The 22,610-nt window shown below is 39.0% G+C and overlaps 1 protein-coding gene across 2 annotated transcripts in view; it reads left to right on the top strand.

Moving 5' to 3' along the window:
• Positions 1–22,610, top strand: part of MYOM1 (myomesin 1) — a 66,349-nt gene that overhangs the window by 8,531 nt on the left and 35,208 nt on the right. The window contains exons 2-13 of one of the 2 annotated variants that reach the window (XM_031052859.2): positions 1,102–1,239; positions 6,326–6,536; positions 8,186–8,343; positions 12,205–12,297; positions 13,236–13,324; positions 13,452–13,514; positions 14,358–14,522; positions 15,105–15,266; positions 18,636–18,777; positions 19,911–20,110; positions 21,698–21,754; positions 22,132–22,256. In XM_031052859.2, coding sequence (XP_030908719.2) covers positions 1,102–1,239; positions 6,326–6,536; positions 8,186–8,343; positions 12,205–12,297; positions 13,236–13,324; positions 13,452–13,514; positions 14,358–14,522; positions 15,105–15,266; positions 18,636–18,777; positions 19,911–20,110; positions 21,698–21,754; positions 22,132–22,256 — 1,603 coding nt within the window. Of the gene's footprint in view, positions 1–1,098; positions 1,240–6,325; positions 6,537–8,185; positions 8,344–12,204; positions 12,298–13,235; positions 13,325–13,451; positions 13,515–14,357; positions 14,523–15,104; positions 15,267–18,635; positions 18,778–19,910; positions 20,111–21,697; positions 21,755–22,131; positions 22,257–22,610 lie in introns of both variants that reach the window. The other variant, XM_031052860.2, reaches the window with a different exon arrangement.

Below are 22,610 nucleotides of genomic sequence, written 5' to 3'. Positions count from 1 at the left end.
GCCCAGGCGTGTATCTGTAATCTTACATTATGCATGTTTAACATCCTCAGAAACCCAGTATTAGCATGAGTTCGGATTATATGTGTACAGCATGCCAAGTAGAGACACCAATGTAAACTACCTAGAGTATGGGAAGCAGGTTAGCCATGTCTGTGCTAATGCACTGTGCAAAGTAGCCACATGACTTAATTCTGTTCCTGTACCTGTGCACATAAGCAGTAAGCTTACATTGTGTAGACAAACCCCCAGACCAGAAGCAGACTCACATATTATTTCCCTTGGTGATGTTGAGACAGATGAATAGACACTTTTGAAGTTAATATAAGTCTGACAGCTAATTAGGCTATTCCATGAATCTGTGCTACATTAGGAAAGGAGGACAGTTATTTGGAACTTTGCTGAACCCAAAATGGCTGCCTCAAATATGCTTCACACTGTTCAGAATCCCTCCTCAGCTGGTGGGAAGGGGAAGCCTTGCTCTTCTTTCTCTCCACTCATTCTCCATTTATCTCTGCTATGTGAAATGGTGTTTCTTCACTTAGCTCTACACTTTCAATGCATTGGGGTGGCATGGGAGAGCAGTGGGAATGGTGATGCTGGTTACTGAGCAATACGCTGCCCAGCAATTTCTGTAGAGAGACTTATGAGCATTATTACTTTGATTACATTTGCACACCAACATTTTGTTTGGGGACTAGATAATTTCAGGACTATTATTCCAAAATTACCTGTAAATTTTGGAAAAGTAGAGAGTTCAGGTACAATCTTTATAATTACTCAGTTGCCTCACTGACTTCAGGATCTACCAAAACTGCGTATGCCAACTTTCCGAGTCCCAAACCAAGAAGCCATTAAATGTACATTGCTATCAGGTATAGTATTTATTCTCTCTATGTAGATTCAATATCACAGGGCATCAGTATTATATTAGTAATGACGAGTTTGTCAAAAGTGCATTTAGTTAATTGTTTAATAACTCTGAAGACATGCCTATGAAAATTGTATCTTCTTGTTTATGTAGAGAACAGTAATTTTTAGTAGCTTAATATTATTCTTAACAGCTTTTTTTTTCTTAATTTAACAATATTATTTTTATTTCAGACTGAAAAATTCCAATTTAATGATTGAAGATCAATCCTATAGGATGAGTCCCAAAGCAAAGAGAGCAAAACAAAATTTCGTTTCTGAGGACAAAGAGAATGAAGCCCTAGACTACTCAGTGCCCATATTCACAGGACGGTATGTTCATTTTCCTTTTGTTTGGTATTGTCTTTCTGACATTTTATTAACAAATTATAAAATAACATCTGTTAATCTTTTCTCACACCCATGGATCTCAAGGTGATTGCACTTCATATGAGTGATAAAAAGACAAAGAGAATTCAGCTGATTGGCAGAAAATCAGACTATGATCATCCAGAGTCAGGACAAATGAACCTAGGTGTCTGGACTTTGTTTTGTACAATGCCAGGGTGCTTTTTATGAAATTAAGATGTAATTATAACCTTGCTTATTGGAAACCAGGCAAGCATGTTGTACACATTATTCAGTTTATTCTTTGGGTTTTGAGACAGTTCTGTAATTCAGTGTCTCTTACCAAGCATTAAACATAGAAACAATGAAATGCTGTGTTAGTGTTTTGTCCTGGCACAGGGAAAATCTGGAATGAAACCAAATACTTTCTCAAATCCATTGTAATGATTCATACTGATCTCACATGTTGGTATTTATTGCATGATTACTACTGATGTAATAGATCTTACTTCAGCAGTGTCCTCAATGAAGCTGAATGTGAACTTTATGTGGAAGCCAGAACCAACATGAGCAAGGAGGCTCCCCTGCCCTTTTTGGGGTATGGCATATTGATTTTATTAGGAGTCTCTGGCAGCTCAAGCACAGTCACTTGTTCAGATTTATATATACCAGGTTGTGGGGTGGAAAACTGGTTCCTGATTGGAGGTCAGGAGAAAAATTTCTGGCTCACTTGCAGTTGAACAGAACTTTTCTTTCAACTTGTCTTTCTTCTGCCGTGCAGCATTTTCATGGAACACTTCCAAGCTGTTTCTGGGAGCCAGTGCTTTCCTGTCTAGTGCTTAATCAACACCCAATATCACATTTTCATTGTGCCCAAACTTGTGCTTACGTGTGAAAATGGGTTCCACCTTGTCAGTGGGAGACATTACTGCACTGGCCTTTTGAGTGTTTGTGATACTTCTGCAGTTTTGGTTTTTATTATTTCCCTTCACTATCTGGAGCAATTTTTTCTCACCCCTTGTACGTTCCTGTGTCAGATTTATTGCCCTTTGATCCAAACCACATTCAGAAGCACACACTGTTGCCTTTATAAACCATTGCTTTGGAGTTTCAGCTGTATCTTCTGTGACAGAAATACATAAATATGTCTCAGACAAAACTTACAGTGACGTATTTTCAAGGCTTCTCACTACCTTTGCATCTGTATGTCTTCCTCAGGCACAAATCTCATCCCTTTTTAGTGTATCTTGAGTCTACAAAAGTAAAATTTATAGTGCTGGTCAATAGTTGAAAGTCATGACTGTTGGCTAGGGATAGTGTGTAGCATCATTTATTTGTGTCTGTGCAATTATTTTGGCTTCCTGCATTAAAAGATCCTGTCAGATTCTTGAATCATTGTTACTATAGGGACTGTTACTTTAGGGACTGTAGTGACAGGACAAGGGGTAGTTTTCCCTTCAACAGGGGAAGTTTTGATTGGATATAAGGAGGAAGTTCTTTACTGTGAGGGTGATGAGGCATTGTAATGGGTTGGCCAAGGAAGTTGTGAATGCTCCATCCCTGGTAGCGTTCAAGGCCAGGTTGGACAGAGCCTTGGGTGATATGGTTTAGTGGGAGGTGTCCTTGCCCACGGCAGGGGGGTTGGAACTAGAAGATCTTAAGGTCTTTTCCAAACAAAGCATTCTATGATTCTATGATTTTGTGCTTCTTCTTACCATTTTTGATATCAATCTTACTTTTTACACATGCTAACTCAGGAAAATGTGTGTGCTTCTGTAGCACACTAATTAATTTATTTATTTTTTAATTAGTAAAAAAGTATAAAAAGAGTAGATGATGATTGCTAGGGTGTGCAACTAAATGTGGCAGGAAATGGTTGGTGTGTCTGTTTTAGGCTTTTTTTCTGCTGGCATCATGTTCATAACTGCATGCCAAGACTGCAGAAGTTGCATGCCACATTCCTGTCAGATATTTATTTTTGTTTGAAAGATAACAGCTGAAGCTCATTGAACCACGTGCATGTTATATGTCATTCCCAGATTCCTCTGTGAAATTGATGTGTTGTTTCCTTTGGGCAGATAGCTTTTACAAGGAATAGTTATTTATAAAGGTCAGCTCTCCATGGATTCATTGGAATTGTTGCCTGTGCTGCTGGATGACCTTCAGCACCATGTCACTGTTTCTGTTATTTGGTTCTATTTCAGAGCCATCAAGTTCTGCTGTAGAAAGGTCCCTTGCTCAGATTATTCCATTCACAACTATTCTTCTTGAATACCTAGCCTAATTCTTGCAAGATAAAATTTGGACAGACAGACAGCATTCTAGATAACAAAATACCCAGAGCTTAATTTAATGCCATAGGTGCTAAAGATACTGGATGTGTCTCATGGAACTATTTGCAGCCACTAACAAGCCTATGCCAAAGGACTTGAGATGGTAGATACCCTTTAAATAATGTTTGGTGTGTGCCATATGGGATTTGATCCTATTGTTTCTCTTCGAAAAAGATTTTCTACTGAAACCCCTGAGACCTGACTGCAGAATCATTTCTTAACTAGTACTGTGTGCTTTTTCGGATGCATTCATCTTTTCAGGGACCATGTTTCTCTTTGATCTGGAAAGGTTACAGCAGGAAGAAATGGTTAGCAAATCCAAATGTTTAATACTGTTGATGAAAAGCATCTGGGAACCACTACTGCAGATGACTATATTGAGTTCTATATTAGTCTGAGGATATTCATGAGCCCCCAGAAGATGCTTTATGCCTTGAGGAGTGTGTCTATCCTGTGAAGCTGCTGAGATCTTAACTACTGTGATTAAGGAGGAAATAATGTCAGCTTGCCTTTGAGAGAAAATTCCACTGATTCATTTAAGCTGAATGTAGATAGCTACATTCATATTAATTAAAGTGGGTTTTGAAAATCATCTTTAGGATCTCTGCCACATATCTGCAGCTTCAGACATATTTGTGGGGAGAGCTGTTATGCATAAGTGAAAGGATTCAATAATCCCACTGATACTTTTAATGATCTCCTGTTAAAGAAGCCAGAAACACAGAAAGTTCAAGGCAACATCTGAACACATGAAGGAGTTCAAAGCTCTATGCTGTTAAATACATTTTTTAGTCTTCTGAGAGATTTTTACACATAATTAAGTTTACAGCACGTTCTACTGCTTGCATGTCTTGCATCTCACTGAACTGAATTTTAGCCCAAAGACAGTGGGCTGGGCAGTAAATTATGGGCTTGAATCCAAATTTTCTTGAGTGGCAACACGTGCTATCAGATACATAATATGAGCAATCTTAAAGAAAACAGAAAAAAGCATTCACCCAAATCTTTTCACTTCGCAGCAGTAGTAAGCATTTTATGATAAAATAGTGAGGCTGTGCTTGAGCACATGCTGGAAATGAATGGAGACTGCTGTCTCTACAGTACTTTCAAGATGGCACTTCACAAGATCTAAAATAGAACCTCTTTTCTGTGTGCCATCTAAAGTTACCCTAAAGTAACTAAACTCAGCAGAAAGATATTAATGCTGCTCCTTAAGTCAAGAAACTGTAATTGGCACATGCACTAGTATAGCAGCTTTTATGTTCTGGCAGTGCCAAAACAATACAGCTGCCATGGTACTTCCACATGTACGCATGGAAACAAGGTTGGATCCATTGAGAGTAACTGTTTTTTTCATCTCACCTCTGTAAAAAGCCTGAGGAGGATGCTTCAGAAATCTTCTCAAAAACATTTGGAAAAACAGTCATCCTGCAAACAGGATTGAATTTTCTATGAATAAAGAGAACTTTTTGTGACATACAGTAATGTGTTTTTTGTATAAATCAGAGATAAGGACATTGTTATACAGCTGCAATTATCTTCTGCCCCTTATGTAGTCTTGTTATGAATACTACAGCTGTAAGTCAATAGCCTTAGATTTGTGGGTACATCTTTATACTGATGGACTTATAAAACCACAGCAGGATAATAGTTAAACTGAAAATGTGTGTGACATGGTTGCACAGACAGCCACCTAAAACAGTTGTGTTCTGTGGTAGCCTGCTATAGAATCATAGAATGGTTAGTGTAAAATGTAGTGTGCAGAGTGTGTAGAGTGGTTAGTGTAAAATTATCTAGTTCCAACCCCCGGCCACTCACTAAATCATGTTGCCCAAGGCTTCATCCAACCTGGCCTTGAACACTGCCAGGGATGGAACATTCACAGCTTCCCTGGGCAACCCATTCCAGTACCTCACCACCTTCACAGTAAAGAACTTCCTCCTTATATTCTAACCTGAACTTCTCCTGTTTAAGTTTGAATCTGTTACCCCTTGCCCTGTCACTACAGTGCCTGATGAATAGTCCATCCCCAGCATCCCTATAGCCTCCCTTCAGGTACCAGAAGGCTGCTATGAGGTCTCCACGCAGCCTTCTCTTCTCCAGGCTAAACAGCCCCAACTTTCTCAGCCTGTCTTCATATGGGAGGTGCTCCAGTCCCCTGATCATCCTCGTGGCCCTCCTCTGGACTTGTTCCAACAGTTCCATGTCCTTTTTATGTTGAGGACACCAGAACTGTACACAATACTCCAGGTGAGGTCTTACAAGAGCAGGGTAGAGGGGCAGGATCACCTCCTTTGACCTGCTGGTCATGCTCCTTTTGATGCAGCCCAGGATACAGCTGCCTTTCTGGGTTGCAAGAGCACACTGAAGCCGGCTCATGTTCATTTTTACATTGACCAACACCCCCAAGTCCTTCTCCACAGGGCTGCACTGAATTTCTTCTGTGCCCAACCTGTAGCTGTGCCTGGGATTGCCCCGACCCAGGTGTAGGACCTTGCACTTAATTTGGTTGAAATTCGTGAGGCTGGTTTTGGCCCACCTTTCAAGCGTGTCAAGGTCCCTCTGGATGGGTTTGAATGATCCCTCTATTTCTGTTTTGAATACATCTGAAACTGCTATAGCAGAAGCATATTATGAAAAAATGTTGTCCACTGTAGTTGACTGATTTGATAGAGAGTATAAATGGAACATATTCTCAGCATTTTCCAATGGGATTCTGCTTTTTAATATTCTTTCAGAGAAGTGAATATCAGTGGGATCACAGACACAGAAGAAGAAAGAATTAAAGAAAGTGCTGCATATGTTGCCAAGAGGAATCTTTTTGCCACAGGTGAAGGAGTTAGTGTCAGCAAGGTGGCCAAGTCAACTTCTGAAGAGGAGCATCACGAAAAAAAATCAAGGAAAGTAGCAATCCAGGAGTCTGCAGAACGTGTAGCCCTGAAGAAAACGGTAAAAAGCACAGAAATGAACACCTGAGCTGTCTTTTTGTTTGGTGTTTGTGAAGTACCTAGCACAGAAGGGTCCTGATTTACACCATGGGCAATCACAATTATGGTAGTAAAAACAGGTGTTTTCAATGGAAATCTTTTTAATGACCTAAAGTCTTGTTATCTTCGTGTCAGGTGGGTAAGGAAAGAGGTACTGTGCTTGATGCAGGCACCAGGAACACTTCCACTGTGCTGGGAGAAAGGGAGGGAGAATGAGGGTGGGGAATGCTCTTTGGTCATGTCAACACCAAGTTAAATGGCACAGCATCCTTCACCTGCGCAATGGGGTAGTTTCTGGACAGTGGAGAAAGGTGCCAGTATATATGCCTTACTAATAAGAAGGTGATGGGGTAATTTCTGGATATTTATGGCCTAGGAACAAGCTTGTTACAGGAACTTGTGCTTGTTACTGGGCTTGTTACTAGGAGCATAGTGCTTATACCAGAGTCTTAATCATAGGGTGTAAATTAAGGAGGGAATTGCCAAAGACATCGGGAACTGAATCTGTAATTATGGGTAGCTTTAGTATTATTGTGTAACTTCTTAAAGAATTATACTCAGCGTGTACTTACAAATATGTTATGACCAGACTGGCAGAATATATCAAGCACAAATATATTTAATTTAGGAAATGTATTAATAGTTTGAGCAGAAGAATTGGCAATATGCTTACAAAATATCCTGATGACATGAGGTTTAAAAGGGTGTAAACACTTTAAAGGACAAGGCAAAAATTCAAAATCATCTCAGGAACTGAGAAACAATGAAGGTGACAAGTGATAACAACCAGTGGAAATTACTACACATAGAAGGAAAAAGAACAAGTAAACAAGGAATGCCTGGCTAAGTAGAAGTAACTGAGAATTTGGGACTTATAACAGGTCACAGATTTAATGTCAGCCAATATAAAGTTAGTCGTTGTATAAACACAAACAGCATTCTGGAGTGTGTTAGCCAAAGTATAGTCATGAAAACATAAGGGGCAATTACTTAATCATGTTGGAGACTGTTAGGCCTCTGATAATGAGTAGTCAGCATTTTATTAATGTTGAGGATAAGCAGAACCGTTCCAGAACTAAGAAGCAACAATTGCAAGGAAAATTGGAATTGCACAGTTTATAAAAGACTGAGATGATTATGAAAGCTGTCTTCTAATAAATGTAATTTAGGGATCTGTAATTCTCCATAAATGTGAAAATCAGGGCAGAAGATAAAGACTTTAGTTTGCAGAAAACAAGATTTATAACATACTCGATTTTTTTCCCAGCTGTGTGGGTAGCCAAGCAGTTGAAATGGTTACCCCTGAGAGGAGGAAAGTACTCATCAGCAGGAAAGGTTTGAGAGCAGTTCTGACAGACATGATCCAGTCATATGTACTCTTGCATTGCAGATGTCTGAGTTTCAGACCCGTTTCTCTTTTCACTCTGTATTAAAAACAATTAAAAGGAAAATTATTTTACTTAGGGTAGTTTTAAGGGAAAAAAAACAGTAAATCAAATCTAACTCTTTTGGAAGTAGAACTTCTGGAAGATTAAAACTTTGTTAATACATTCATATTAATAATTTGCACTTACAGCTGCCGGACTTTATAATCAAATGTTTCTTTTCCAGCTAGAAGAGACTCAGGCATTCCACAAAAAGTTGAATCAAGATAGTCTTTTACATGCTCCTGAGTTTGTTATCGAGCCTCGTTCCCACACTATCTGGGAAAAGCAAAATGTTAAATTTCATTGTTCTGTCGCTGGCTGGCCAGAACCCCGTGTTACATGGTAAGTTTGTATCTGTAGCACTGAAAGTCACCACATAACCAGTATCTGAAGTTGCCTCAGTGGATGTGGTATTTTGTCTGGAAAGATACAAGTCCAATTAAAAAAAATCAGTACAGAGGCCTCTGTTGCATAACAATGATAGGAATACATAGATTATCTTTTTTTCATAGAGACATCCAATATATTATTTTTGTCTGCTGATGAAGGAAAAGCAGCCCAGTGTGATTTATCATCAGTATCATCCTCAAAATAATGTTTCCAAATACTTTTTAGTCTATGAATGCCATTAATGTCCCTGAAGCATTAAAGCATGCTTTGGTTATAAACTAGCTGTTTGGCTGCTGAGCAGATACAGTACTGAATCTCCATGAAAGTGAGATCTTATAGTGCAGGATGTTTATAGCAGACACATCATAACTATTTGAAGTCAAAGACTGCAGATAGATCCAAGACCACTGAAAGCTCTGGAGTCTGTTGGAAGCTTTCTATTCACTTGAATGGTATTTGGACAAAATATTTACTGTCAGAACTCCAACATATATTCTTAGTCACAGCTGAAGGTCTGATTTGACTCTTGCATTAATGTTTACTCTGACTGGAATTGAATTTAAGTTAATTAATAGTGACTTGAAGTCTCACTGTCTATTGAGCTGATCTTTCTTATCTGCTTCATGCTATACAGATACCAGCCAGTAATTAAGATAATAGGTAAAAACTTTTTTTTCAAACATAAAACAAGATTTGATGCTCATTATTTAATTTAGAAGATTCTTTCAGAATGTGTATATAAAATGTATGTTTGCGTTTATAAGACAGACAAAGAATAAGCCTGTGTTCATCAGTAAGCACTAATTAGGAGTAAGTCCTATGGAGATTCTATTTGTGGAGACAACAGAAAACGTCTACTATATCATGATGTCAAGTGATACTCATATTCTGCAATTTACTACTTGAATTGCTTAAAGGAATTTGTATTTATTTAATTCTAATCTTGGCCTTGATAAAAAGTGCTAAGAGGCACATTAATAGGCCAGAGCTCATGCCTATGACATAGTCACTTGATCTCTCTCCTTGGACTGTGACAACCAATAGACAGGCTTTGCACACACATTCTCCCCATCATGAAAGCATTGCAAGTGTCCTGTTTTGACATTCCTCCTAGAGAGGATTCCAGACAAACCCTCTGGATCTGGTCTCAGCTGGACTTAAGGAATGGTCAGCTATGTTCTTGGGTGTAATCCAGCTCTGTAACCTGAATCCTAACCAAGAACACGAGAGCTGGGCCATTTTCACTTTGGCTGAGATTTACCTTATCCCACAAACCTGACATGGATAAACCAAGCCTTCAGCTGTTCGCCTTTGCTCTCACTGTGAACTAGACTTTCATCTAAGTGCTAAATGTGGATGGTAGGAATTAATGCATCGTTCTGCCATACATCTGAATTCCAAAGGGATTTCAGTTAGCCACAGGCTACTAATGGAAAAAAAAAAAGTTCACAGTCATTTCAGCAGGTGTGTTTGCTCTGAGATACAGAACAGTGCTGACCCAGATCTGTCAGCTTTCTTCAGCATTTATACTGAAATGTCAGTTGTGTATTCCAGTCATTGTGTAAGCAATTAAGATCTTTTTATGCTGTGCCTGAAAAATTATAAAGTTTCAGGAACTCTCTTTAAAGAAAATCTTGCTGTCCAATGCAGCTGTTCTGACTCCCTTGGAAAAAGCATATGGAAACCCCAAGACATTTGAAACCAGTAGCAGAAAGCATAAACTATAAGTGCATAATGACAGTGGGAGGCTGCAGTCCAACATTAGCTAATGACTTGGCTGTGCTGGAATTTGTTTCCAGAAATAACAAGTGGTCCTGCAAACACATGAGCCCTATTCTTTCAATAGATGAATATGAATAAGTGAAAATTGAATCAATTATTTTTTACTAACCTGATAATGAAGACAAAAGAAGTGAAAGTCTTCTCACTGCTGTCATGACTGAGTTAAAGCTTGTTTCTGCACAACACCACGTGCTACTAAATGCCTTTGCTACCAGCAGGATTCAAGGGTTGCCCAGGATTTTGGAGAAAAGCTAAAGATATTATGGAAACAAGACCTATGTCACAGGTTTTCATATTCCCTGAAAATGTTAAGAACATTATTCTGTTTTCTAAACTATTAGACACATTACATGGAATATTAAGATGTTCCCAGGCAGATCAGCCTAGGGAGCACCATGGCACAAATGAGGTGGTGCTCCCCAGAAGAAGAATGGTGGTGAATGGATTACTCTTACTGGAGCCATGTATTGTTCTTTGCTGTGAGTCATGATAATGCAGTAGGAGATCCATAATAAGGTGAAGCATCTCTGCAGCTGTTTGAAGTCCAGAATAGAGAGTATTGCCCTGCATTGAGTCCCTTTTCATACACAGCTTGCTGAGAAGATCAGGATGAAAAGCATTGGGTTTATGATCCTCACTCACTTGGAAAAACCCCAGTGTGTTACTGTGTCCAAATATTTGTAGCCAGGGAAATATTCCTTATTCCACAACACTGAAAGTGCTGAAAGGTAATTTTCAGATTTACTGCAGATATAGTTTCATCTTGAAATATATAAAACTAATAGTATTCTTGGTAAAAATAAAATTGCTTATTATTGACTTGTTTGGTGAAATGGTCAGACCACTGACACCAGATCAGTTCCATTTCCTGACTGAAAATCATGAGAGATTAAAAATTGAAAATCAGAAATGAAGTAGCAAAGTTCTTTCTTTGGCTGGAAATCTGTTATGACTTGTGAAGAGAAAGGCTTATTTAAGCTATATCACACTAAGAAATGAAGAGACTTTCATTATTTATATTTCCACTTCCTTTATATAGGTACCTTATGGAGAACAGGGAAAGCTGTGTTAGAGGACACTGTCTTAGGAAACATTCTTTCTTTATAGATCTCAAATCAATCCTAAATGTACTGAGTACAATTCAGTATGTAATATTCTATTGCCATTTTGTTCCATATTAGTAATACTTACTTAAGACTGGATTCACTTGAACATTTACTTGGTTACACCATGTATTGTCCAAAATGAGTGACTTATGCAACAGTTGATCAGGAAGAATTTACATGAACTCTCCTTCTGTGAGTCTCAAGCTGTTTATATAAATTCTGAAATTAGCAGTACCAGCTCGCTACTGGATCAGTACTGGTTCATTCTTTCAAATTACTTACCATAACCTTTCCCTACCTGAAGATACACCTGTACCAGAAAACGCTTACAGCATATACCTGTAAAGGCACAGAAGCTTCTGGCAGCATAGCTCTTGCCAGATCCCTCACTGCAATGCAGTTTACCAGAAAGATGACTTTTCTTTATCATTCTAACCCTGCTGGGCCTTCTGTCAACTTAGCCATGCAAGCAAAAAAGAAAAAAACCCCAAACCTTCTACTTGACATTTTTGTGAATATGCAGTTTTTAAAAGTAGGTCAAATATGGAAACTAAACAAAATGTGTACGATACCTAATAGGGAAGGATGATGAAGAATTTTAGTTGTTTAAAACTGTCAACACTCTAGAGATGTTGCTCATGTGACTCCTCCATTTCTTTACAAATAGCAGCATGAAGCTCATGATAGTATAAACTGATTCTCATCCCATTCAATACTATTTTATCCTGTCAAAGGGGTCAAAGAAAAAGGGAAAGAGATTAAGCTTCTAAAGATATGTAATGTCTTCCCGGGAAATTAGACTGCAGTTTGCCTAAGAAAATATGCAGAAACTGATGTTTTATTTCAAACATCAAGAACTTGACGTCTTAAAGCATAAGATTATACATTTCCGTTTGTGACATACTGTTTCTTTGCTTTTCCATAGGTACAAAAACAATGTGCCCATCAATGTACAGGCTCATCCTGGCAAGTATATCATTGAAAGCCGATATGGGCTGCACTCACTGGAGATTAGCACGTAAGGGAATACTAAATAATTTAGCAGAGAGCTTAATCTGAAATGTCATAGATTAAGACCTGCAAAATGTGAACAAATCTCTTGGGATGTAAGAGATATCAAGTTTGTACAGCTGAGGTGAATGTTGTCTACTAAATGTTGAAACAGGTCTGGTTTTCCTCAGTAGAGGATATGGAATTTACCTAAGTGAATTTATTTGGACTATTGTTCTGTTTATGGCTGAGTCAGAAACATGTAGAGCGTTGTGATTACTTTTTCCATTTGTCTGCTCCATGAGTACAGTCAAACATGAGAAAAATCTAGTTCAGAGTAAAAATACATGAGTTAACTGTTTCTGAAACATAGCAAAGTTCCTGACTCATGCAGAAATGAGGAACAGAACTGAGATGTCCTCACGTGCACACAAGAGAGACCTTTAACAGTACTTGTCCTCCAAATACGATTTTCTTTTCAGTCACTTTGCATTAAAAGTCTGGAAATCATGAGACCTAATCACTTAATTTGACAATCAGCAACAATCTATGTTTGACAATTTAGATACTGGTAGGTGCCCATTGAAAATATATATGGATATCTCCCATTTCTACAGCTTCCACATTAGGCATCTCTCCATACAATACAGTAAATGAGAGATAATTGAGAGATAACTTAGATAAATATTATCAGACATTTTTTCCTATTTCTGCTGTATTCTCAATTTCAAATCTGTAAGTGCTGTCTGAAGAGAGACATTTATTTCAAACACTGCTTTCTTAACATTGAGAGAATGTAGCCATTAGTAGCTACAATCAATCCAGTGTCCAGTGTGTCTGTCTCCCAAGCTTTTACTTCTTTATAGATTTTACCCAGATTTCTGAGGGTTTCCTTAATCTAAAACATAGGAGAGGCTATGCCAAGGAGTAAACTGTTGCCCTGCCTAATAATTTCTATCTTTTTAGATGTGATTTTGATGACATTGCTCAGTATCGGGCCTCTGCTATGAATGTTAAAGGAGAAATTTCAGCTTTTGCTTCCCTCGTCGTAAAGAGTAGGTTTACAAAATACTTCCTTTGGGTTCTTTTTTGTTAAGATGTACATTACCACTTTTGGGTTTGGGGCTCAGAGAGCCTTTACCTCATGGTGATAGTGACTGGAGTTGTTCATTTTCTGTCTAGGGTACAAAGGAGAAACTGATGCAAGTCTTTTGCATTCTGGAACTTTTTCCATGCCTTTGGGACGTAAGTTGCAATATATGTTTGTTTGACACATCCATTTACAGTTGCAACATCATGTCAAATGACTAAGTAGAATATTATTTAAAACAGAAGCAGGTCTGATTTACAAAGGTACTGAATTCTACAATTTCAGATGGTGTTAGCTTCACCTGTAGGGGAAAATGGTTATGGGAAAGGAAGATAATGATCTGCATATACCCACTACTCACAGGAACATAGAGAGCTACCACTGTAGGACAGTTGTGGAAAAGGAAAATGTGTCCCAAGGTTTTATCAGCTGAGCTGTTTCAAAAGAAACATGGAGGCCCCTGTGCCACGTAGGTGCAGTACAAGTGTGATGCACTTATTATTTTCTGTCTGGAATGTTGCACAACTTGGGTCACACACCATTAGGAAAGATAAATTCAGGAGCAAGTACAGAAACAAGCTACCTGAATATCTGAGAGAACAAAGAGCTCATTTTATATTAAAACCCTAAATCATCAATCATAAATTGAAGTATTTTTAAATTATTAAGCAAACCTTATGAGAAAATGATAGAACACTGCATCTGAAATTGTGGACACTGAAATGAAATTCTGAAGGAGCCTCTCCCATATAAAATGAACTAGCTGTAAAAACTAGGGTTGCATGAATAAAGAAATGGTTGGTTCTCTTCGGTAGGAAGTGCTTACATTATTTAACACTGCAATTACCTGTGAAGATGATGACTCAATATGTATTTTTGCTGTTTACCCTAAACTTTAGCTGAGCTTATATTCATAATCATTGGGTGCTTTTGCTTCCTACTCTTGTCACAAAAGGAAGGAAAAAGTAAACAGACGGATTTTTTTTTTCATTATACAGTTGGCGTTACCCCTCATGGCTATGCTTCCAGGTTCGAAATCAGCTTTGTTGACAAGTTTGATGTATCCTTTGGGAGAGAAGGCGAGACAATAAGTCTGGGCTGCACAGTTGTCATCAATCCTGATATCAAGCGCTTCAAACCAGAAATTCAATGGTACAGAAATGGTGAGAATGTTTGACAAGAAGAAATATAAACTTCTTTCACATACACCTTTACTCACTTCAGAATAAGTGAATGTTGTGATTTGGTCATCACTGTCTCAGATTTTTAAATGGTAATATTTTCTCCTTTTCCATTCAAAGTAATTAAAAAATTAGCATTTCCAAGTGCAACCACAGTTAGAAAACTGATGAACCATGAAAATGTCTTCTAGGGTTTTTTCTGTCTTAAAATGTTTTTGAAATTAGAAGCATTTTGATCAACTCCAACATCTGTGTGTCCCATCTGCATACCCCACATAGCTTTTACGATTTTTTTTATGCCAAAACATTTCTTAAGTAGTTGCACAAATGTGTTGTGCAACAGCTGATAAAAAAAAACTGTTGCTTTCTGAAGTTACACTTTGAAGATAAAATTGGCATGAGTGCAGTATTAGCTGTACTTTATGTTTATACTTGAAGACAGGAAGTTGCATAATAAGAATGGCCTCTGTGCATTTCCAGTCTGTTCCAATATATTCTCTGTACTCCAAATGTATTCCTCAGTAGATCCAGCTAGTTCTCACCATTAAATTCCCTAATTTCTAGGTGTTCTGATTACACCATCCAAATGGGTCCAGATGCAGTGGAGCGGGGAGCGAGCTGCCTTAACACTGAATCATGCAAACAAGGAGGATGAAGGTCTTTACACTCTGCGAGTGGTGATGGGAGACTACTATGAAGAGTACAGTGCTTATGTCTTTGTTAGAGGTAAGTACTGTCTTGTGAAGAGAATTCACTACAAAAATGAAGAAAATATCCTAGCAAAATCAGTATCAGACATTTGAGGTGCTTTTTTTCCCTAATAAAAAGAGAATTATTATTTTCCATTAATAACTTCTAGCAATATAATTTCTAATTGTTATTTCTGGGGAAAAAAAGGATTTTTCATGAAAAGAAAAATTCTACATCATAACTTAAAAATGTATTTCTGTAACGATCTCACTGCTAGCTAAATTGCACTGTTTTGATAAAGATTTTATGCACCATTTGAGGGGTTCTCTCTAATGCACAATGTGGGGAAAAATATGGTGGAACGGAAACACAAAGTTCTGCACCTGGGGAAGAATAAATCTATGCACCATTATAGGCTGGGGGCTGACTGGCTGGATAAACACTTTTCAGAAAAGACTTGAGGGTCCTGGTGGACACCAAGGTGAACATGTGCCCTTGTTGCAAAGGACAGCAGTATCCTGGACCTGCATTAGGAAGAGCATTGCCAGCAAATTGAGGAGGTGGTCCTTCCCCTCTACTCAGCACTGGTGAGACTCATCTGGACTTCTGGATCCAGTCCTAGCCTCCCCAGTACAAGAGAGACATGGACTCACTGGAATGAGTCCAGTAAAGGGCTGTGAAGGTGATTAAGGGCTTGGAGCATCTCTCATATGAGGAAAGGCTGAGAGATGTGGGGCTGTTCAGAGAAGGCTTAGGGTGAGTTTATCCATGTGTATAAATATCTGATGGAGGGGAGTAAAGAAGCCTTTTTCAGTGCCAGGACAAGAGGCAATGATCACAAATTAAAATACAGTAAATCCCATTTAACCATAAGAAAATGTATTTTTTACTCAAAGGGTGGTTGAACACTGAAACAAGTTACCCAGCCAGGCTGTGGAGTCTCCATCATTGGAGATATGCAAAACATGATTCGACAGAGTCCTAGGGCACAAGCTCTAGCTGGTCCTGCTTTGATCCAAGGTTTGAATTATGTGATCCCTGGAGTTACCTGCCAATCTTAACCATTCTGTGATTCTCTAAAGAAAAGCAGCAAAATGTGGAATTAAAACATAATTTATCAGAGTGTTGTTTGCTTCTAAACATGAAAAACTGCTTTTTCATGTAAGCATGAAAAACTCTTTGCTTGTAAATGAAAAACTTCTTTAAATTTCTATTAGAGAAATATTTCTTTAGAGGGAGCCATGGCTATCAGGTTGCGTACTGGTTCTATATCTGCCTCAGCCGCTAAAAGCAGCTGAAGTGTGTAATGCTAATTCAAATGGGTCTCAGAATTCTTGGCTCTGAGATCATACCCGGAAGGGTATTGTGCTGCCGAGTCCAGCAGAGCTGTGTGAGATAATGGCCTACTCAGAAAATATGGCTGAAGCAGGTGTTTTCATTACCTGCAGAAAGTACTGGAGTGAGCATCTGTGACAAGAAATAGGATTTGTCTTTCTTGCTTTGTTTTAAATTGTGCTGCCACACAGATAAATGATCACCCTTGTTCCTGTTACATCTTCTAGCAGTGCAGATATGACCTGACTGCAAATCCACTTCCACTTTCACCACAGTGTGCTCGCCAAATTCTAATTAGATTAGTTCTACATTCCTACTTAAATGGTCCACACAGTCTCAGCTGGCTAGTATATTCCTCACTGCTCCTCTGAAATTGTAAACAAATTTGCTATAAATGGCTAGCTGTGGTATTTAAGCACAAGTGGTTGTCTTTCTGTGTCACACATTGAAACCCCTGTGAATTGATGGAAGTAAGCAATGCACTAATCCAGCACATAACATTAGGTCTTTAGACAGGCTGAGCGAGTGTGTGTGCCTCTTCTGCCATGGCTACAGGTCAGCATTTGTCAGCAAGCCATCAGGGATGAAATCCTAGCCCCTCAGAGGCTGATCAGAAATGCTGGTTGTCCCAGCTATTTCCTACTCTGTCTTGGAAACAAAACTGTGGTGTCTCACTTTCTGTTAAGTGGAATATATCGGCAGTAAAATCTTTCCTATGGAGATCACTGAACACATGTTGTTGTTACTCCTAAGGTTCTTATTTTGTTAACGGGAGTGCTTTTTTGTACATTATCATTAAAATAAAAAAAAAAAAACCAAACCCACATCAAGTTAGCTGTAATTAGAACCTGAACTCGGTAACTTTGGTGCAGCTTCAAAAACTCCATGTGATGTTAATCTGCCTGTAAGAGAAGATAGTGTCAAATATAGGTTCTTTTTTTCTTTTCTGAAGACTACTGTTTTACTTAATGAAGCATGTTAGATTCTCTTATAAGGCTTTTTTTTTCTGAAAGGCAGAAGGATGAAGAATAGGGATTATTGTATAACAGGATTATTACAAAATCCTGTAATGCCTTGAAACATCAAAGCTTTTTAAGAAGTCTGGGAACTAGATGTGATGCATGAATAGTATTTACTAGCAAAATATTCTTTTCTTCAGGTATGTACATCTTTCATGTCTATGTCAGGTCTTCTTTTGAAGTAGTTCACAGCAAGGTTTGAAAAGTGCATGTAATTCTACAAATTGATGTTATTTTACAGAGAAACAACCTCTCTTCTTTGAAATTCTCTCATACGGTTGTTCTGCAAAGGTTATTTTTTCTCTACAAGAAAATGACCCCATCTCACAAATCAAATTAACTGTGTAAACAGTAAGATTCTCCAGTGACCAGTGCTGTGCTCTGGTTTTTAAAGCTTTAGATAAGATATGCCCAGAAGCTTATGCTGGAGTCAAGGCCCTTGGACACTAGCAGTCACAGCTCTGTGATAAACACTTGAAAGGAACATTATGCTTATCCTCATGAAGGTTATATTCCACAATGATGTATTTTTATGTGTAATATAATTGAACTTCAAAAGATTTTGATACCATTGAAGTTCTTAACTAACCATAATCAAACAAGGAAGGACTATGTCTGGAGATAGTTTATTCAGTGTTTTATATCCAATGTGTGAATACTTTTAATTGAGCTATTGCCCGGTTGATAACACCAGGCAATATAACAGCCTCTTCCCATAAGTAGAAGAGCAGGTAAATATATAGTCTGCCAAGTTTTTAGTTCAGCTGTGTCTCTGGCAAATATCTAACCAAAATGCATGTTATTAATTTTATTTAAAATGAGTAGGTGAATTACTTTTACAGTATGTTGTAACTTTTTAAGCATTTGTAAATGTGGCAAAGAGAAAACCAAAACCTAGAAAAACATTGCCAATATAAAATCTAATACTTTTTGAAGCCAGTAATGGAACTTCTTTTTTTGGCTCATTAGGAACAGATTTCAGTCCTTAAAGATTAATAATTGCTAAAGAACTGTGGTTCACATTTGGAAACGTATGTCTCCATCCTCACAGATGCTGATGCTGAAATCCCTGGAGCCCCTGGTGCACCACTGGATGTGAAGTGCTTAGATGCCAACAAAGATTATGTCATTGTCTCCTGGAAGCAGCCTGCTGTCGATGGAGGAAACCCCATCCTTGGATATTTCATTGACAGGTCAGTGAGCACGCCAGACTGGATAATTTGTATTGCTGTTCATTCTAACTCAAAAACCTAAAGGCAGATTCAAAAGCATGAGATAAAATAATCTATCATTTGTTATTTTCATTTTCTTTTATGTTTACCTCCTTTATTCTACATTTGCTTCTAAATTCAAAGTTGTGTTACTTCTCTCCAGTATTTGATCCCGCTGAAAGTATTTAGGCACCCACATATTCAGCCAGGGTAGCCCCTAACTGCTTGTAGAGTGAGTATGTTGCTCAGGGAGGCAGGACCAGCTTGTGCTAATGCTAGAGGTGAAGCTCGGGCATCCTTCGCCCCAAGCAGAAACCAGAACCTAAAACTGTCCTGAGCAAGACAGTAACAATTCCCACAAAAGGGATGCTTGTGTGTGCCAAGATATCTGGGTAGGGACTGTAATGTTCACTTTGGCAGATATTTCATCATCAATAAAAAGTCTTTCCTGAATTGCTAGTTCATGTCCCTGTTGAGCATGTTGCTGGATAATGGAAGCCATCTCCACAATCTGCTGCTGGCTCCCTGAGCAGAAGTCACTGTGATCCTTCTCTGCTCCTTGTTATCTCTTCCTTCTGCCACAAACCAGACTCCTGCCAGGTGTGAGGCTTCGCAGCAGTGGAATCTGTATCACCCCACCAGGTCTTGTCATTGCAGTGGCTGCAGCCACGGCACTGCAGGCTCCCTTGGCAGCCCCAGTGGTCTTTGAAACAGGGCCCAGCTGAGTGCCTTACTTTAACCTCGTTCACAGCCGTCTGTATGCTGGGCTGGTCACAGAACTCACAAGGGAGGTCTCCATGCCCCATGAAGCCCATCATTTTATGGGAGGTACAGTGGAGCACTGTGTATGATAGATGAACTAGTCACCTTCTGGCAACTGCAAAAGATACATGTATTTCCTGAGTACTCAAGGGATTTAGTGCATGCCCAGATGGTTCTTCGTGCCTGACCCCTTGGTGCATCTGCTTTGATGTCATTAGAGTGCAATGCTGTAAGGAAGCTGGTACAGACCAGCCAATGAACATGAATAGATGATTAAGCCGTAAAGGGGAGTGGGTGCCCCAAGTTTGTGTTTCTCCCTTCCCAGCACTTCTCTTGCTGTTGGTATTTTTCAGGTGTGAGGTTGGCACCACCCACTGGACCCAGTGCAATGAGAGTCCTGTGAAGTTTGCTCGTTTTCCTGTCACTGGTCTGATTGAAGGCCGTTCCTACATCTTCCGAGTTCGAGCTGTGAACAAAGCTGGTGTCAGCCTACCGTCCCGGGTATCAGAGCCCGTGGCTGCTCTGGATCCTTCTGACAGAGCCAGGCTTAGAAGTAAGATGTGCTTTTTGCAGGTTGCCTGAGACATGCAAGGGGTCACAACTCATTAGGAAGAACCCCAACAGAATAGTATGACAATCTATTCGTAAGCCTTTGAAATCCCACTAGAGGGAGCAATGCAAAAACAAAACCCTCTTTGAAGACAGCTTTGCCGAGAAGAAATCATCTCAGTGCCCTTTGTACAAAGTGCTCTACCTGCTGAAATGGCTTTGGCTGGCTACAGTGCCATGCTCTGAACTTGCAGGAAGGGGAGAAAAGACACAGGAGAGCTAATTGCCTAAAGACACTCACTTCCGTTCAGCCAACAAAATAGCTGAACAGATCCTGTGAATAGTCACTCTCTGAGACACAGAAAGGATGGTTGATTCTGTGCTCATGTAAATATCAAACTTTTGCTGTAACATCAGCAAAATACCAGGGTAGCCCAGCAGACCCCAAGCTCTCTGTGTTAAATTTTATATGTGAAGGATATTTCTGCCATTGCCTCGTAATATCCCAGACATTTTGTTTCCAAATCCACCTCTCTACCCATACACTAAATCATATACCTAAAATCCAGTTATTTCTACTCATTTCTGAAGTTTTACTGTTTAAAATTGTCGATGTAAAGGGGTATTGTATGCAAAGCTACAGAGCTCCCATGGTCCCAGCTTGTATGTCTTACTGTATCATAATGCTGCAAGCTAGAGACTGCAGTCAGATGATCAAAATAAAAACAAAAGGCCAGAGGAAGTAGGTTTGGCACCACCAGGAAGCACTGTAATCAGACAGACATGTGAAACCTGAAGTCTGGGGGAGGCTTCTTCTCAAGGGGGAGCATGGAAGCTGTCTCAGGTGATAAAGTCTGCTCTTGGTGGCCTATTCCCATTATATGTCCTCCTTTCATCCCTCATGATCCTTTCTAATCCCCACCAGCTCCCTCTCTGCTTGCATCTCCAAAATGGATCCGCTAATGTAGGGTGAAGCACATGGAGGTGGAGATCAGCATTTGCAAAAATTATCTCTGAAAGTGTATTGACCTGGTTGATAGCTGAATGTGTAACCACAATAATATGATAACACAGAGGCACTGAGAGTGCAACCCAAATCATATCTAGTGGATATGCTGAGTCAGGCTGAGTTTCTGTTTGTGACTGTGACCCATGATTTGAAAGCTGGCAATGCGAGGGAAAGTGGTTAAAAAGAGACAAAGAGCAGCCTGCAGGATTTTGGCGGTTCTTTTAATGAGTGAGCTATTAATCGAAATGAATAGAATATGGAAAATAAAGTTGAAGTTAATTCTCTGAAAACAATGAGTTGCTGACTTCAGTGGTTCAGTAGGTGACTTCAGTGACATTTTAGTAAGGAACAGATGTTTCAGTGGATTAAATTTTCTAGCTATATTGATTGATGAGCTGCTCTGAGTATTCAGTCTTGGGTAACTAGCTTGCTACATGAGCAACGTTCACAGCAGTAACAAAAAATAGAGCTCACATGAATCTTGTAAATGTTAGCATTGAATCACAAAAGGGTAATTTGTCTCATTATTTCAAAACTCCCTTAAATCTCTCATTTCCATGATACCTCTAACATTTGTTTCAGGTCACCCTTCTGCTCCCTGGACTGGACAGATTATTGTCACTGAGGAAGAACCTGCAGGTAAACAGCCCTTTTGCCTACAAAAGTCTAATGTGAAGCTGGCTGAGTAATTGGGAAAACTCCTGGTGAGTTCAGTTGACTTTGGCACGCACCCAAAGTTAGTTCTGAGAGTCGATTGGCCTTGAATAACACAATTTGGTTGTAGAGGTGAGGTTTCATTATTCAGGACTTAAAGAATAAACATACTTAGAATTAAAAGAGTTCATTTAAAATCAATATTTAGAAGACTCTTAACTATATGTTTAAAAAATAAATAAATAAATCAGGTGCCAAGGTATATTAGTACTCCTACATTTTAGTTAAGTCACTAATTCTGACACAAATGTGAAGGATTTAAATCTCAATTCCCTCTCCTGTTCTTCTCCCTTGCTCTTCAGAGGGTGTTGTTCCTGGTCCACCTACAGACCTCCAAGTTATTGAAGCCACCAAGAACTACGTTGTGCTTAGCTGGAAACCTCCTGGACAGCGCGGCCATGAGGGTATCATGTACTTTGTGGAAAAGGTAAAACTGAACAAAATCAGAATCACGATATGGTAAACTTTAACATGTTTGTTTTGTCATCTCTTCTGGACTTTCAGTTAACTTTCCTTTCCACCTGAGATTTTCAAACTAGGGCCAGGAGAGTTATCTTCATCAAGATAAGTGTTACTGTAGATTAAGATAAACTAGGAAAAAAAGAAAGATGGGAAATAGGAAAGTAGATGCAGAATGTGTCACACACTCTAATATCCTTTTATAAATTGTGTCATTGACCTACCCTGGAGTAGGCAGGCTGGCAAACTCCTTCTGTAATGAAAAAGCACAGAGAGAAATCACATGTTTATATATATACATATATATAGATATGATTTTTTT

Source organism: Melopsittacus undulatus, chromosome 1 (genome assembly GCF_012275295.1).
Source record: "Melopsittacus undulatus isolate bMelUnd1 chromosome 1, bMelUnd1.mat.Z, whole genome shotgun sequence".
Lineage (NCBI taxonomy): Eukaryota > Metazoa > Chordata > Aves > Psittaciformes > Psittaculidae > Melopsittacus > Melopsittacus undulatus.
This window is presented reverse-complemented; position numbering and strand designations above follow the sequence as displayed.